Here is a 17,128-nt window from a genome sequence, read left to right as displayed (position 1 = left end):
CCTGATGTACCTGAATGATGGTTTTGAAACCTCTAGTGCACCTGCAAGACTGTTGACATTACGTATGTCAAATTTTACAATAAACTGTTTGTTGTATCCTGAAGAAGATTCTAATTTTAAACTACAACCTAAGAAATGCCTTCAGAGACTCATACTGCTATACCTCTTTCAAGTGTTACTTAAACATTCTTTATTTTGCTTTCATTTTTACTGCTGTCCTAACTAGCTTTGCAAAGTGTGCCTACTTTATGTTTCAACCTCTGCAACCTTTCAAGACTTGGATGGTAAGTGAAAATGTTGTAGGCAACTCTTTACAACCTGAAGAGTCCTAGGAGCAGAGGCTAGTGTACCATGTGCTATCTATAGCATGCACTGAGAAAGGAAACGAGAGCTGGTTGCCTCAAAGTGTTCTTCTGCAAGCCTTTAGGCTGCCCGCCAAATAGTCACGAACACCTGCATGCAGAAGCAAGTGCTGTTCATAAATAGATTTGTCTTGTACAACCAAAATATACTTTCAAAGCAAACTAATTTTATACACACCAACTGTTTTATTCCAACATCATTTATATTATGCTTTTGAAGGTCACAATATGAAGCTACATTTATTCAATATAGAAAAGTAGCAGCAGCCATAAAGAAAGCATGTGTTGTCATTGCACTGCAGATTTGTCTGTCTTCACTGTAAAGTAACCTTGAAGTACTTAACTTACCCAGTTATTGCTCACCTCGTCTCTTGCACCCTTTAGCTATGAGCTCCCCCACCATCTACACTTGTTGCCTATTTTGCCCTCTGAAGCGGAGAGAAGCCACTGCAACAGTGGTGCTATTTTCAGCTGAGAGAAGAACACTATAGGGTGGAAATCAAGCAGACAGAAAGAATGGTGGGACGAGCAAAGGGCAATGTATTATTTCTCTTCTTTCTTGGGGACAAACTAGGGATCATTAGGAAGGGGAGTGAAAATAAAAATGCTAATATTATAATGCCCTTGTACAAGTCTATGGTGTGGCCACATCTGGAGTACTGTGTATAGCTTTGGTCACTATATCTTAAGAAGGATATTGTAGAATTGGGAAAGGTGCAGAAGAGAGCAACCAAGATAATTAGGGGCCTGGAGTACCTTCCTTATGGTGCTAGGCTACATCATCTGGGGCTCTTTACTTTGGAAAAGAGGAGACTAAGGGGAGACATGATCGAGGTGTATATTATGCATGGAATGGAGAGAGTGGACAGAGAGAAACTTTTTCTCCCTCGAGAACCGGGGTGACCCCATGAAACCGAAGGTAGTGAAATTTAGGGCCAACAAGAGGAAGTACTTTTTCACACAGTGCATAATTAATCTATAGAATTCTCATCTCTATGGGATGTGGTGATGGCCACCAGCTTGGGTGGCTTTAAAGGGGGCTTAGACAAATTCATGGAGGACTATCTATCAACGGCTACTAGTCTGTGGGCCACTTCCAGCCTCAGAGGCACGATGCCTCTCAATACCAGTTGGAGGGGAGAAACAGCAGGATAGAGTGCACGCCCTCACCTCTTGCCCATAGGCCCCCCAGAGGCATCTGGTAGGCCACTGTGTGAAACAGGATGCTGGACTAGACTGGCCTTGCGACTGATCCAGCAGGGCTGTTCTTATGTATGACAAATGATACCTGCCACAGCAAAGTGGCAACTTCCACTTCTATTATCAAGAATTTAAAGAAATGTACTTACTTCACAGTTTGCAATTTCACTTGGAGTTGGCCAATTTGCTGCATTGCTGAAGTCATTACCCTGCAATGATAACAAAAGCCGATTATCGAGGTTTGGTTTGGTGTTTTTTTTAAGAAAGAGTGCGTCCACATTTGGCTGCAAGATTATGAGATGCCTTATAGTGGTGACAAAACACCACAAAAATGCACTGATTATTGGTTTTTAAGTTCTCACAAACCTTGATTGCAATACACAAGGCTAACCAAAGCAAATACCAAAGCAACCACAGCTGGTCAACAATTCCTAATTCCAGCATTGTTTCCCCTTCTCCCTGCTTTTTAAAGTGTGTAACCAGAGCTACTGCATACCTCAGCATTTGTATGGCTCACAGGTACCACCAGCAGCAACTTTTGAGTTTTTATAGTTAAGGAGAGGAGAAGAATGAAAATACAAAAGACAAGTGTTGGAAGGAGTGAAAACTAGGGGCTATGTCATTTGACTCTCAAAATTAATTTCAATGTTATTTGTTTCTAAACCCACCTACATTTTGGGGGTTAGGACAATGTTTGCGTTTTCAAGTCTGATCGTAAATTTAGAACACAAAATAACAAATAATAACTGAAATAAGACACCCAAGTTCATAAAAGCATGTAGATATGAATTACATAAAACTAGAATATGTAATGTAGATGTTACATATAAGGCCTTCTTGCCTTATATTTTTTTAAAAACAGAAATTAGTAAGACAGTTTCCCATCTAACAAACAATTCAACAATCAGTTAAACTGTTCTAGTTCTCAAGATACTCCTACAGTAGTGCATTCAGTTCAACAAACCAACCTAAATTTCCACAACGTTGCTATTCTGAAATGGCTTTAAAAAGAGGATCATTAAAGCTATTTTGCTTAACAGCAAAAAATTTTCAGACCAATTTCTGAATATACTCCCTTTCCAAAAAGAAACACCCCTCCCCTATTGTTAAATCCCCACAACCAATAAATGGTTAAAAATCTGTATCTGGATAAGAAAAACATATTGCACAAAAGCTCAGTAACACCAGCCATATTCCTAAATTTGAATCAGAAGATGCTTTATATTCTTTGCTTGACCTGATCAGCTACATAATCAGGATTCTACCTTTATTTTTCAAAATTGCCAGTATCTTCCACATTAAAAAAAAAAAAGGAAAACCAACGTAGCTGTGAACAAAGCTGAACTACTTGAAGGAAAAGAGTGTTGCTCAGGATACTTTGCATTTTATGGCTCATAATCATGCAATGTTGGATTACATGCACATTTACAATTGGATAACAAACCACAATTAACAAAATAAACCAGATTTTGCCTCCCAATACACACCTTGCCGGATTTCTTTATCTTCGATTTTCCTGCCTTTATGACTTTAGCAGAACTCAGAAATTCTGAAGTGAATAATAAAAAAATGAGATGGATTAAGTTCAAAACTCTAGGCTTGACTACTGCAATGCACCCTACACAGGGCAGTCTTCTGTACATGCACTGGACATGCACTGGAAATTTGTTAGTCCAAAGCGCAGCAATGAGACGATATCATGCCTGTTCTTAAACAGCTGCACTTGCTCCCAATATGTGTCCAGTCAAAATACAGAGTGCTGGTTATTACCTTTAAAGCCCTGAATGGCTTAGGTCTTAGTTACCTGAAAGCATGCCTGCCTTTTCTCCAAGATCATTAAAATAATCACAACAAGTTCATCTCTGGGTGCCAGTTTGTCTAACAGCAACTTGGGGTAAGGTCTTTTCAGAAACTACCCCAAGGTTTTGGAATGCACTTCCAATGTAAATAAGAGGTCTATCATCAGGGGAGGCTATCAAGAGAGCCATAAAGACCTACCTTTTAACTTGGCTTTTAATAGTGTTTTAACTGTTTTTTCATCAGTCTAATGTTAATATTTTAAATGGTTTTATTTTTTTACTGTGGTCCGCCTTCAGCCATTTTTGGATGGGCAGTATAAAAGTGAAAAAAGAAAAGAAAAAAGAACTACACTTCATAGTTAATAGAAACTAGAACAGGATAACCTCACATGCAAAATACATTACAAATATGCCTAGTAATCTTACTTAATGACAGCTTTAAAAATGCTTTTGTGACAGGGTGTGTGTGGTTATTTATACATCCAAATGTTTACAACGTCTGAACTGTACAAAGCTATTCCTTTATGCATAGCTTTAAGAACAAATATTCAACAGGTGGCATCCAGACCTGATACCTTCTATAAACAGAAGGAGAACTGAACTCATACAAAGTTGCACAAGTGAAACTCTCCCACCATTCACCAGAGAAGCTTCTTCTGGCAATGCTATGATGGCATCTGGGTGCTATCCAACCAAATTGGGTGGATTCTTATTCTACCATTATTGCAATAATACACACCCTAAATGGAAACACAATGTGTTCAATCTCTACAAGTCACAATTGTCCTATAAAGTTTATAAGAATGTATACACATTATTCCCATAAATTATACCTAGTATGTAAAATAATACATAATATTGGTGTAATAAGAAATGGAAGAATGTGTATACATTCTTATAAAAATCATGCTAATATGTATACTTTAAGATGCAAATCCTACATATTTGACAGAAATTCTACTAATATGTATACAATACTTCAGTCCCTTTCTTACTAACAAAATGGCAACGTTAAAAAGCCATGAATGCATTTGATTAATAAAGAGGCCTAATTGCTCAGTAGCATCAACATGAAAAATGGAACACCACAAGTCAAATTTCAAGAAGCCAACCAACAATTAAGAACGTAAGCACTCTGCCATAACAAAAGCTTATCCAATCCCTAATAAATAATTAATGAATCTAATTTCAATCAATTAGATGCATCTTTCAGAGCACAAGAGAACAAAAATATATAACTGATAATAATGTCTGAAGGGACCAAACAACAATAGGTAAAGTCATGAAGACAGAGAGGGGAAAGAAAATAGACAGCTGATTAAGACTGGAAGATAAAGCACCAGTTTTATGTAAAGGACCAACATATGAAGAGGGCCAGTATATGTAAAGGGTCTTTTTAAAAACAGAATAATGTTCTTTATTGTAAGGCAGGCCTGCTCAACTTAGGCCCCCCAGATGTTTTTGGACTACAACTCCCATAATCCCCAGCCAAAGTGGCCAATAGCCAGGGATAATGGGCATTGTAGGGGAAGTAACTTGCCTACAGAGCAAAAGGTTGCTGGTTCAAATCCCTGCTGGTAAATTTCCCTGATTACGGGAAGCACCTATATCAGATAGCAGTGATATAGGAAGATGCTGAAAGGCATTTTGTGCTTTGAGGGTGCAAGAGGAGAAACCCTGCTTATTTCAACATGATCAATCTGATTCTTGATGGGTTTCAACTTAACTCATTTTCCAGTGACCATGCTCAAGATCCCAGCTAGCTTCATTATTTCTGGGCAAACATGGTTACGATAGAGTTATTAGATTATCTATTACTCAGGTAATATTAGTATTATATAGCACTGCTTTGTATGTGCAAAGCTCTTCACACATCTATTACTGGATGCAATCCTTACCACCCTGTATTATACAAGATTAAACCCATACTGCATCTGAAATTGAAATCATCCATGTTGATAGTGGATGAAGGAGGCAACCTTGCTTGTATAACTGAGACCTGGTTGAGGGAGACTAGTGGTCCTATGTTGGCCCAACTTCTTCTCCTCAAGTACTCTATTGCTGAGCAGGTTAGGGGAAGTGGGCAAGGGGTGTGGAGTGGCTGTAGTCCATAAGAATAACACGTCCCTTACCAGGATCACTGTGAGATAATTGACTTACATTGAGTGTGTGTACCTGAGATTGGGGACTCAGGCTAGATTGGTGATTCTGTTGGTGTACCGTCTACCCCACTGCTGAGCAGACTCCCTAACTGAGCTGATGGAGGTGGTCACTGAGTTGGTGTTTGAGTCAATGCCCTGGTGGATACCTGGGATAGGGAATGTACCAGGGCAGCAGACACGACCGCTCCTAAGCGTCCTCTCTGACCTGCTTCAAAATTAGCTCCATGGTATATTGGAAGAGCTACAGGAACTAAGCGGCAAGGTAGACAACTGAAAACTCACTGACCACTACATACAACTATGCAGTTTTAGCTTTCACCCAGAGTACAATCTACTGTCAATAGCCAGTTCTTACAATACAACAGTCCTTCATTGGATAGGGACTTACATCTGAAAGTTTTAAAACAGGCATCTCTAAAAACCACAATTTTCATCCAATTAAGTGAAAAAACATATTGACAAGGCTGCATTACAGGCACAACCTACTACAGGACAGAGGCAGAAGCAGTACACTACTGGTTGTCACCTAGAGCTCCCAATTAAAATCACTCCAGTGTATTACCACCTACAACCCATTCTGGACAATAACACTTTCCTCTCACAGCCTTGCCTTGGGCATTAGGCCTGTCCTTGCTTACAAACAGACCCTGTCACCTGATCTTAAAAAGCAACTCATCAACAGACTCTATTAAAGACAGGGATCAAACCCTGCCAAATTCCTGCTCTATCCCCATGTCCACTAAGGCAACACCATTATAGCACCCATTATAGCACCCTGGAAGGGGCTCATACACTTTCTCGCTCTTCAATATGATGTACGCTATTATAAACTTCCAGGATACTCTCCTGCAGACTGTAAAGGGGCAATTCAACAACATCAACAAAATTATTGGGAGACTAGAGCAATAATCAGTTGAATAAGAATGTATCACGAAGTCTGACAACATCTAAGACAAACGTTTATCACCACAATACAGTTAATTAACATTGCTGGAATGTTACCTTCACCTATTACTACTATTGTGAATTGGCACTATATTTACTTATAAAAGTAAAGTTGTGCCATCGAGTCAGTGTCGACTCCTGGTGACCACAGAAACATGTGGGTTTTTTGGTAGAATACAGAAGGGATTTATCATTGCCATCTCCCTCACAGTATGAGATTATGCCTTTCAGCATCTTCCTATATCGCTGCTGCCCAATGTAGGTGTTTCCCATAGTCTAGAAAACATACCCGCGGGCATTTGAACTAGCAACCTCTTGCTCCCTAGGCAAGTTACTTTCCCACTACACCATTAGGTGGCTTTATATTTACTTGTACTATATACTTTTTAAGCTAGTCACAAGACTAGACCCTTTACATTCCCTACCAGTTCCCCCCATCCTTTATACCATGCACTGTTATGATTAATATCTCTATACCATTTTTTTTAGCAAAAAAGAGTTCTCCAAGTGCTTAATGCTTTGAGGACATTTGGGACAAGGTGACCCCCTGTCCCAAAAGGGCTCACAATCTAAAAAGAAACAAGGTAGACAACTAGCAACAGCCACTACAAACACACTGTGCTGAGTGAGGTTTGATAGGAACTGATGCTTGCTCCTTGCTAAAAATGTAAAAGAACCAAAATTCTAAAAGGTATACTTCATGCATCTAAATTGAACTGTAGTCCACAAAAGCTTACACTACAATAGATATGTTAATCTGTAAGGTACTACAAGCCTCTGTCTTGTTTCTACCTCCACAGAATAGCATGGTTACCCACCCTTCTGGAAGTTAGGACATATTGTGATCCACGATATATGAATTATAACACTCACTGCAAACCAGACAATTACTACAATTGCTCTTCAAGCCTAAATTTCCTAATTGTGGGTAGAGAATTTGCTTTGTATGTTGAAGGCCCCAGGTTCGATCCCTAGCATCTCCAGGAAGTACAGGGAGAGACTCCTGCCTGAAACCTGGGAAAGCTGCTACCAATCAGTGTGTAGACAATACTGAGTTAGATGGACCAATGGCCTGACTAGGTATAAGGCAGCAGCTTTCTATGTTCCTAATACTTAACAGCAAAGCTTCACGTTGTACTGGACCAGCAGTCAATCCAGCCAAATTACTTAATTAATTTGCTTCTATCAGCATATCAATGTGTGCACTCTAATCAACTCTTAACAATAACCCTCCCTCATTGTGATTCAATACACTTGATACAAAACTATGGACAACTCTGTCTACTATTTCATAATGTCTTAAAGCTATACTTTTCAACTCTATTGGGAAGAGCATCATCTGTGTACTGATGACAAATAATGCAACTCTACAGGCTACTTCATAACTTAAACTGGGGTTATTTGAGGTTATTTGGGAAATACCCCTTCTGTGCAATATCATAATGTCAAATAGTCCTCCATGTGTGCAAATAACTGTGTGTGTACATGTAGGGAACAGACAGATAGACACAAGCAATTTGCACACATATGAGTGTTGGTTGGTTGTGCCATCGAGTTGGTGTCGACTCCAGGAGACCAAAGAGCCATGTGGTTTTCTTGGTTGAGTACAGGAGAGGTTTACCACTGTATTCTCCTGGCGCAGTATGAGATGATGCCTTTCAGCACCTTCCTAGTCAAGTCAAGTCAAGTTTTATTTATGGTCCTAGACCAATATAGACCTTCCTATATCACTGCTGTTCGATATAGGAGTTTCCCATATTCTGGGAAACACACCAGCAGGGATTCCAACCAACAGCCGCCTGCTCTCTAGGCAGGTGCACCACATATTATTTTTGCAAGCACGTAAAAGCAGTGAATTCAACAAGTGATTCAATACCAAACAGTATTATCCAATACCAAATGTATTTTCTAACTCTGAAAGTCTCTCGCCAAATTAAATTCTACCATAGCCACAACTGGAAAGCTGTAGCGATATCACCTCTCCACCAACACCCCGTTTTATTCTGGGCGTCGGACTAGCTAATCCACTAGTTACTTTCCATCCCCACGATTCTCAGTTCCCCCTCCCCTAATCTCTTTGAACTCCCAAATAAAAACTAGCTGCACTCGCTTGCTAACACACACCTTCCACTGAGCTCTGGCTTCCTCCCAGCCCTTGCGCTCTTCCCGTCCTTATAAACCGACTCCAAGACAGGCCACACCTCTCTTCACGCTCATTTTCCTAATCTGACCATGTATGCAACAAGCGAGAAGCAGGCCAAGACTTAGAAGAACTCCCTGGCACAGGCTGGCCGGACAAGCAAGCACACGCCTTCCTCGCCGGCCCATGTCACTCGGGGTCGCTGCTCCTGCAGCAGCCGCTGCCGCTAGAGACGAAGAAGGCGAGAGTGCTTGAAAGAAACTTGAGAGCGAAACGAAGCCGCTTCCTTCAGCAGCAGCAGCACCAGCGCCTGCGGGGCTGCTCTGCTGCCCTCCGCCAAGCAAATGAAAGCACTGCCACGGGGCTGGACAACCTCCGCCTCCCCTCTCTCCTCCTCACCCGGGTCCTGCGGGGTGAGCTCGCTGCCGGCGGAGCCGCTGTTGCTGCCAGAGGCGGGGGGAGGCGGCGGCTTCCAGCGGGTCCAGGGGTTCTCCTTGGGCAGGGGGGCCTCAGCTACCGGGGGCGGCTGCAGCGGTCGCCCCCGCTGCCACTTGTCGCCGCCGTCGTCCTCCTCCTCGTCTTCTTGCTGCTGCCCCCCCTCGCTGGAGCCGCTTTCCCGGGGGGCGTCGTCCGTCACTTGGCCGGAAGCAGCGAGCAGGGGCTGCTCCTGACGTGTCTCTTCAGGCAAGCGGGCCCCACTGCCGCTCTTCTCCGCACCCCGAAGTGGTGGCTGCGGGGCGGCCGCGGACATGCCGAGAAGGGGCTGCCGCGCCGCCGTCCTTCACGCCCCTCCCGCTCCGTGCCCCGTGGGGCTGCCGCCGGACAGAGAGTGCGAAAAGCGTACGAGAGAAAGTGTCGGGGTGTGGGGGGGGGGAGCGGGAACCGACGGAAGCAGAGGGGAGCTAGCGAGCCTCTAAGCGCAGCGTGCAGTGGCCCCTGGCCGCCCCACGGGGCCTGCGGCTGGCGGGGAAGCGGCCCCCACCGCCTGAACAGCGGCCTCCGGGGGCGGCGGCGGCGTCGCTCATCAACCACAGGGGTGGTTCAACCGCCACCGCCCCGTGGCGGGGAGAGGAGAGAGGAAAGCAGCACAGGCGGCGGCGGGGGCAGCGGCAGCAACAACAGGAGAGGGGAGAGCGCGTGCCCGGCGCCGCCGGAGCAGGCAAAAGGGTTCCGAGAGAGGAAGGAGGAAGCAAAAGCGGAGCCGGGGCAGTTTCCGTGGGGCCTGCTCAGGTCCAGCAGGGCTCCGCCACAGCTGTCGCGCGCGTGCTACCTCGCGCCGGGGTAGGGTGGGTGGGAAGAGGGCGGGGACAGAGCCGGGAGGGGAGTAGAAGGAAAGGAGGGGGAAGGAGAGAGAAGAGACCAAGAAGCACAGGCCGGGCGGCCGGCCAGGAGGAGGCGGAGCTTCTGCACTCTTCGATGCGTTATGACGTCACAACGGCCTGCCGCGTGCCGCTCTTTTCGGCCGTCTTTCTCTCACTTCTTGCCTCTTCAGAGCGGGGGGGAGGGCGTGTGTGTCCCCAAGTGGCTTGCGCCCCCCACCGCTCACTATCTCTGTGTCAGAAATCTAAAATGTGATACGGACGCAGCTCGCCCACCCATAAATGCACATTTGTGCACTTTATGCAGACGGGAGCTCTCGTCTCTTAGTTTCCCCCTCTTTTTCTGGTGCCGCTTTTGCCTCTCGCTCCATCTATTCGTGCTCAGGAGGAGGAGGAAAAATAAAGAGGGGACGGCAATCGGGGAAGAGGCTGCTCGGGAGCAAACAGGGTGTTGCTTTAGATTTGAGGAAACCCCCCTGAGACCACCAACTCCAAAGTACTAGTATCTTTGAGGGGAGGTACAGTATGGGACTAGAATTTTAGGCGTCAGAATAAACCTTACTTGTAGAATGTGCTTAAAGAATGGAGTTCACATCTTTCAGCGACTGTTTGGTCTCTCCAGAGAATTATCCGGGGAGGAGGCCAGAGGCTGCTATACCTCCAGCACTATTGATTCCTTGGCATGAAAAATGGCAAGGGCAAACTGCCGGGAACTCGATATTGAAAACCTCCGAGTAGAGGAGTTTTTCAATGTTGTTTCTTTCCGGACTGTTCCTACAGGAGCTCAGTGGAGGGCGCGGGGGAATCACTTCTTGTTCTCCAGCTGTATATTACAGTACTTGTATCCTCTGGAGGTTTGCAGATCACCGCGGAGACTCTCCCAATACGTCTTTTTTTCCAAATTCAGTTTACCACATAGGAATTTCAGTGGTGTTTATAGTCAGGAAAGACCAAAAGCGTTTAACAGATGTACCACAGAGCAAAATGCCCTTCCTTTAGTGTCCCCCAAACACGGCCGGCTCTAGGGGATCTGGCGCCCAGATGCAACACTCTGTTGAGTGCCCTTCGTTATCGTGAAAAATAAAAATTTGGAATACAATTAGTGTATATTCAAAATTTAATACACAAAGATTTTATGTAATTATGTACATAATATTGTATATAATATAATTATGTATTATTATTTTTATTTTATTATTATTTTGCATTTATATCCCGCTCTTCGTCCAAGGAGCCCAGAGTGGTGTACTACATACTTAGGTTTCTCCTCACAACAACCCTGTGAAGTAGGTTAGGCTGAGAGAGAAGTGACTGGCCCAGAGTCACCCAGCAAGTCTCATGGCTGAATGGGGATTTGAACTCGGGTCTCCCCGGTCCTAGTGGGTTTCAGGCAGATTGGGTGGAAAATACTGTATGGGACGGAAGTCTTAGGAAGAAGGCTGAAGATGGAGTCAGAGCTGAAGGAGGAAGGGCAGGCAAAGAGCTAAGGTGCCTGTTCCCTTTCAGGAAGTCCGTTTACCAGGGAAGAGAGTCATTGCTGGCTAGATACTGATGACCTGGGGAATGGCTACCCAGTTTTAATAGTTAATTTGTTTAATTGTTTATCATGTTGTGAACTGCCCTGAGCCATTTTGGAAGGGCGGTATATAAATCTAATAAAGAAATAAAATAAAATAAAGAGAGACCAGATTGAGGACTGCAAGAATTCAAGCAAGCATCAGGGAACAGCAGCCAAGCCTGTTTGAAAAATTCAAGGCTGAAGAATCCATCCCAGCTGTCAGAAGGCAGGCCTGGCTCAGAACCGTCCAAGGCCTGTGGCATTTAAAGGGATAGCACACCTTTGTCATCAGCTTCGGTGATTGCCACTTGAAAGGACAATTAGGGGGAACTGGTGGAAATGTCAGTTACAGATTCAAACTGATATTATAGGAGGAGAGCTGGTCTTGTGCTGGCAAGCATGATTTGTCCCCTTAGCTAGCTCCGCTCTGGTTGCATATGAATGGGACACTTGATGTGTGAGCACTGGAAGAGATTCCCCTCAGGGCATGAAGCTGCTCTGGGAAAAGCAGAAGGTTTCAAGTTTCCTCCCTGGCTTCTCCAAAGATAGGGCTGAGAGAGATTCCTGCCTGCAACCTTGGAGAAGCTGCTGCCAGTCTGTGAAGACAATTCTGAGCTAGATAGACCAATGGTCTGACTGAATATATGGCAGCTTCCTATGTTCCTACACGCAAATAATGTGCCATGCACAGTGTGGCACACAAAAACATTATATCTCACCTCCAGCCCCTCACCTCTGGCTCTGACTTTACAAGAAGTAAGGTCTCCAGGATAGCTGAGAAGAGATAAGTATCTGCCTCTCAAGCTATATTATTTATGGCATATAGAAGAACAGGTTCATTTCTCATGGGGTTATGAAATCTCATGGCTCCTCTGTCCCTTACAGATTATTATGACATTTATATCCTGCTCTTCCTCCAAGGAGCCCAGAGCGCTGTACTACATACTTAAGTTTCTCTTTCACAACAACCCTGTGAAGTAGGTTAGGCTGAGAGAGAAGTGACTGGCCCAGAGTCACCCAGCTAGTTTTATGACGGAATGGGGATTTGAACTCGGGTCTCCCCAGTCCTAGTCCAGCACTCTAACCACTACACCACGCTGGCTCAAATAGTCCCTACCTATGCCTGTAAATTCTACTCAATTAACTCAAAATAATCATACTGAAAATTAAATTGAACATTATACTGCATTAAGCAACTAAAACATACTGCCTTTTTTGCATTTTTGCCCTGAATTTTACAGGCACTGCATGTTTTGCATTCAATACTCTGCCATCCCCAGAATCACAGACACAGAGTGATTCCATGCCTGGTATCTCCCCATTTCATAAAACATACATCCCCCATAAGCACCCCCTCCATTTCTGCTTACTGTTTTTGAAATAGGAATGATAAAGGATGCTTCTTCTTTGAAATGAGACTGTGCCTGTGGTCTTGCTCACTCCCCATGTCTCCTTTCTCCTAGCCCAGAGCAAGCAAGGGGAGGAGGAGAGCCTCTGGTCAAGTTTGAGAGTCCCTTTGTTTTGACTTGATGACTGTTGACTCAGACTGAGCCAGAGCCCAGAGGGGGCAGCTGGGAGAACAAAGGGAAGCCACCCCACCCACCCCCACCTCTGTGAGTCTGTCTGTCTTTGCATTGCAATCTGCTTTGGAATCCATTTAGCTGCCTGCAGAGGATTCCCTGTCCTGAAAGAGACAGAAAAGCCTGTTGCTTTTCTTCAAGTTCCATTGGCACCTTCCCAGACTCCAGTGGGTGGTGCTCCGATGCTACGCATCTCTTGCTTCATAGAAAAAGCCGGCCCTGCCCCCAAACAACCATTAATTAACCCAAATATTGCCATAAAATGTATGTTAGGCTCTTCTAATATATTCTGCTCGGTATTACTTGATGTAACACATGGATACATCATGAGTGAAGAAATTCGGCATAGATGGAATGTTTCAGCCTCTTGCTGACGACTCTAATTCTATAGACAACAAAGGAAAATAAGTAGGTATGCACCTAGAAAGTTACTGTAACAATAAGTTCAACCAAAAATGACAGCACAACCTCCTATTACATGAGAAATTGGACTACATAGGTAGCTGCTTTATATCAGACTTTATCAGACAGTCCATCTAGCACAGTTTTCAAGCAGGGGAAGGGTTAAATACATGATGGTGTTATGGGGTCCAGAACTGGGACTGTTTCTCCATCTCCCGTGGCACTCATTCAAAAGTGCCTAGTCTGGCTTGATGTGTGAGGGGGCAGGGGGGGGGAGAGTGTGTGTGTCCAAGAAAGGAACAGTGTTGAACACTGAAGCTAAGAGCAGCCTAGGAAGTCAAGCAAGGAAGGAGGCATGGTGACCTCATCCTGTCCTTATAGGAGTCTGCACAGGGCTTCCCCAACACCACAAAATCTGTATTACCCCCCTGAAGCATTCCTGAAACTTCAAACCAGGTGTCTATTACTCCTTTTGCTGTTCTGCACATACTTGTTTTCTTCACCTAGGTTCCTCACCCACTTATTCCCCCCCGCCCCTGGATCTGCCTAAGGTTTAGAGTTAACAATCCCCTACAATCTTTAAATTCAAAATTTGGCTTACCAGGTAATCTCATCATCCAGTCTAGCCCCTTTGGGTCTTTGTTCTATTGTTCTCCATTGAAGGCTATCCCCATTAATTTTTAACCTGGAAAGGAACTGTTTTTGTGTGTTTTATCCTATACATCCAATGGACAAAAATCCCCAATTTGTGCAGTCTTTGGGACCCATTCTGAAGGCTGTTAGCCCTCTTCTTTGCCACCACTGCATCCCATTTTGTCCGCTGAGACCCCAGCCTCCTCCTCTTCATATCAGACAGGTAAATACAAGGAGAACAGGCTCTTTCCTCCACTCCAGGGGTCTCCTATTTCCCCTCCCATCCTGTGTGTATGTGTGAATTTGTAAGCTAGAAGGGTTTCAGATCTATTTTTCACCAGAAAAGTGGGAAGAGTTTTTACCTCTTTCCAAGCAGGGAGGGTGGTCAACTCCCCAGAATAAATAAAAAGAGAAGCCCCTGTAGGGACCCTGACCAAAAGGTATGCCCAAAGACCACAGACTGATGAGAGATTAAGATAAATTGTCAATTAAATAAACAAATTGACTTCTTGAACTCCGCAGCCATAGTCGGAGAGCTGTTTCTTAGACTTTAGTGCCCGAATTGGAATGAATTTCAGTTTATTTTCCTGGCTAGGGATGCCAAACCGTTGTCCCTTCAATTCAGGTGACTTTCACCACATCACTCCTCCTTGTTCCTCTTAGTTGCCCCATCCTCCACCATTTCAAAATAGACCTCTGGTCCCCCATCAGCAGGCCCTCTGCAACACGAGGACCACTGCCATATCATTTCTGGGTTCCCAGAAAACTCTCCTTATTTGCATAACCCCACCCTGGGGTTTACTCCATAGCCAGAGAGCCGAGCCATGGCCCTCCCTTCATAGAATGAAGCTGGTTCTCCCTGCTCTTTCCTAACATCTTTACACAAGCTTGTTTGGGTTTTCTCCGCTTTGCTCCATTCCCTTCTCTGGATCCCGAAATGGACTTAATCTGCTTTCACTACCTGAACTTGCTTGGGTCTATCCTTTGCGTCCCTCTGCTCTCCAATTCAACCTTCTTTCCTTCCCCAAACTCCACCCAATTCTGCCCTCCACTTTCTTCCACTCCTTTGGTCCTCTCGACCAACCCAATTTGCTTTCTCTACCCTAACTCGTTTAGACTTTTCTCTTTCTTCCCACCACTCGTCCTCCATACCATCTCAATCTACTATCCTTCCCCAAACTCATTAGAGTCTCTCTTCCACTTTCCTCTGCTTCCTCCCTGGATTGGCGACTCAATCACTTTCACTCCCCAAACTTTTTCAGGTTTGTCTTGGAGCTCTTCATCCCTCTACATACCCAGAGTACACTTATCCATCTGGTCTAGTATCACTATGCTTTTGAGAGAGGTTGTTAAAATTCAGTGTGCGTTATTGTCAATGCTTCTCTATGTGAAGGGTCATAGCCTCAATTCTGAAGGAAGCTACTGTAAGATCTTTGTTAAAGAAGCCTCTCAACCCCATGCTTTGGGGGAATTATAGGTTTGTATCCAATTTACCATTTTTGGCCAAATAGCTGAGCAGGCAGTGGCTTTCCCACTACATGTGCTTTTGGATGAAAGAGATTATCTAGATCAATTTCAATCTGATTGCTAGCTGTGGTTCAGGATTAAAATTGTTGAAGTTCTATAGAGCTTCATCTCATTTCCCATGCTTTTAAACAACTACAAGAAACATGTGCAAGGCCAGCAAGACAGGCAGAGCTGAGGGGTCTCGATGTGTAGATGAGGGAGGCAGTGGTACCAGCAGGGGGGATTTAGATTTGTTAGGCACTGGGATATAGTTTGGGGCAAGCAAAGCCTGTACAAAAGGGATGGGCTATACTTGAATCAAGATGAAACCAGACTGCTGGTGCTTAACACAAAAAAGATAGCAGAGCAAAGCTAATCCCCTAAGATTTGAGGGTGCAAATATTTCAGATAAACCAGAAGGGGACAGAATAGAAGTAGCAGATTATTTATTTATTTAGTACATCTATATACTGCCCCATTAAAAAAAAAAAATCCCCGGGTGGTTCACAATATAAAACCAATTAAAACATTAACATAATTAAAACAATGTAAAATACAATAAAGACTCTAAAACTGAAGCTTTAAAACTATAAACTAAAAGCCTGACTAAACAGGTATGTTTTCAGGTCCTCCTTAAAAACATTCAGAGAAGGGGAAAATCTAATTTTGTCAGGAAGCGTGTTCCAGAGTCCTGGGACAACTCTAGAAAACCACAACCGGACCTCCCCTGATGATCTTAACAGGCGGTGGGGTTGATGGAGAAGGTGCTCTCTTAAATACCTCAGACCAAAGCCATTGAGGGCTTTGTAGGTAATAACAGAAATCAGAGAAGCATCAAAGAGAGACAGAGCTGTAATAATGGGTGACTTCAATTACCCTAACATAAACTGGGCAAATTCACATGCAGGTATTATCAGAGAGAACAAATTTCTAGACATGGTAAATGACTGTGCCTTAAAGCAAACAGCTGCAGAACTAACCAGAGAGATGGTGACCTTGGTCTTAATACTAAGTAATGTGCAGGATCTGGTGCAAGATGTCAGAGCTGTAGTACCATTGGGGAACTGTGACCATAGTGTGATCCAGTTCAGTTTATATGCAAGTGGAGCATTGCCAGGGAAGAAGAAACTTCTCAAATGTGAGGAGACTAGTAAAAAGGAAGGTGAAAAGAAAGGTCAGGAGGGTCAAATCAGTCCAGAAAGCATGGAACTTATTAACAACCATAATAATAGAAGCTCAGTTGGAATGTATACCAAGAAGGAGGAAAGGTACCATCAAGTTCAGGAGGACACTAGTGTGGCTAACAAGTAGAGTCGGAGAAGCTATAAAATGGGGAAATACTTCCTTCAGAAAATGGAAGCCCTACCCAAATGAAGAGAACAGAAAAGAACATAAACTCTTGCAAAAGAAATACAAGGAGACAATAAGGGATGCAAAAAAGAATTTGAGGAGCATATAGCTAGAAGTGGCAAGGCGAATAACAAACACTTATTTAAATATATCAGAAGCAGAAAACCTGCCA

General features: G+C 44.0%; 1 protein-coding gene across 6 annotated transcripts in view; it reads right to left on the bottom strand.

The window, feature by feature from the left end:
- LARP1B (La ribonucleoprotein 1B) overlaps positions 1 to 9,904 on the bottom strand; it is a 91,864-nt gene extending 81,960 nt beyond the window's left edge. For 3 of the 6 annotated variants that reach the window (XM_053254125.1, XM_053254128.1, XM_053254130.1), the window contains exons 1-3: positions 9,008 to 9,903; positions 3,050 to 3,111; positions 1,712 to 1,771 (exon numbers count right to left, since the gene is read on the bottom strand). In XM_053254125.1, coding sequence (XP_053110100.1) covers positions 1,712 to 1,771; positions 3,050 to 3,111; positions 9,008 to 9,359 — 474 coding nt within the window. In that variant the 5' untranslated portion in view covers positions 9,360 to 9,903. Of the gene's footprint in view, positions 1 to 1,711; positions 1,772 to 3,049; positions 3,112 to 8,592; positions 8,640 to 9,007 lie in introns of those variants that run through there. The other 3 variants (XM_053254126.1, XM_053254129.1, XM_053254131.1) reach the window with 2 other exon arrangements.
- Between the last annotated feature and the right edge of the window lie 7,224 nt (positions 9,905 to 17,128).

The sequence above is a fragment of the Hemicordylus capensis genome, chromosome 5 (genome assembly GCF_027244095.1).
Source record: "Hemicordylus capensis ecotype Gifberg chromosome 5, rHemCap1.1.pri, whole genome shotgun sequence".
Classification (NCBI taxonomy): domain Eukaryota; kingdom Metazoa; phylum Chordata; class Lepidosauria; order Squamata; family Cordylidae; genus Hemicordylus; species Hemicordylus capensis.
Note: the sequence above shows the minus strand (reverse complement) of the source record. Positions and strands in the feature narration are given on the sequence as shown.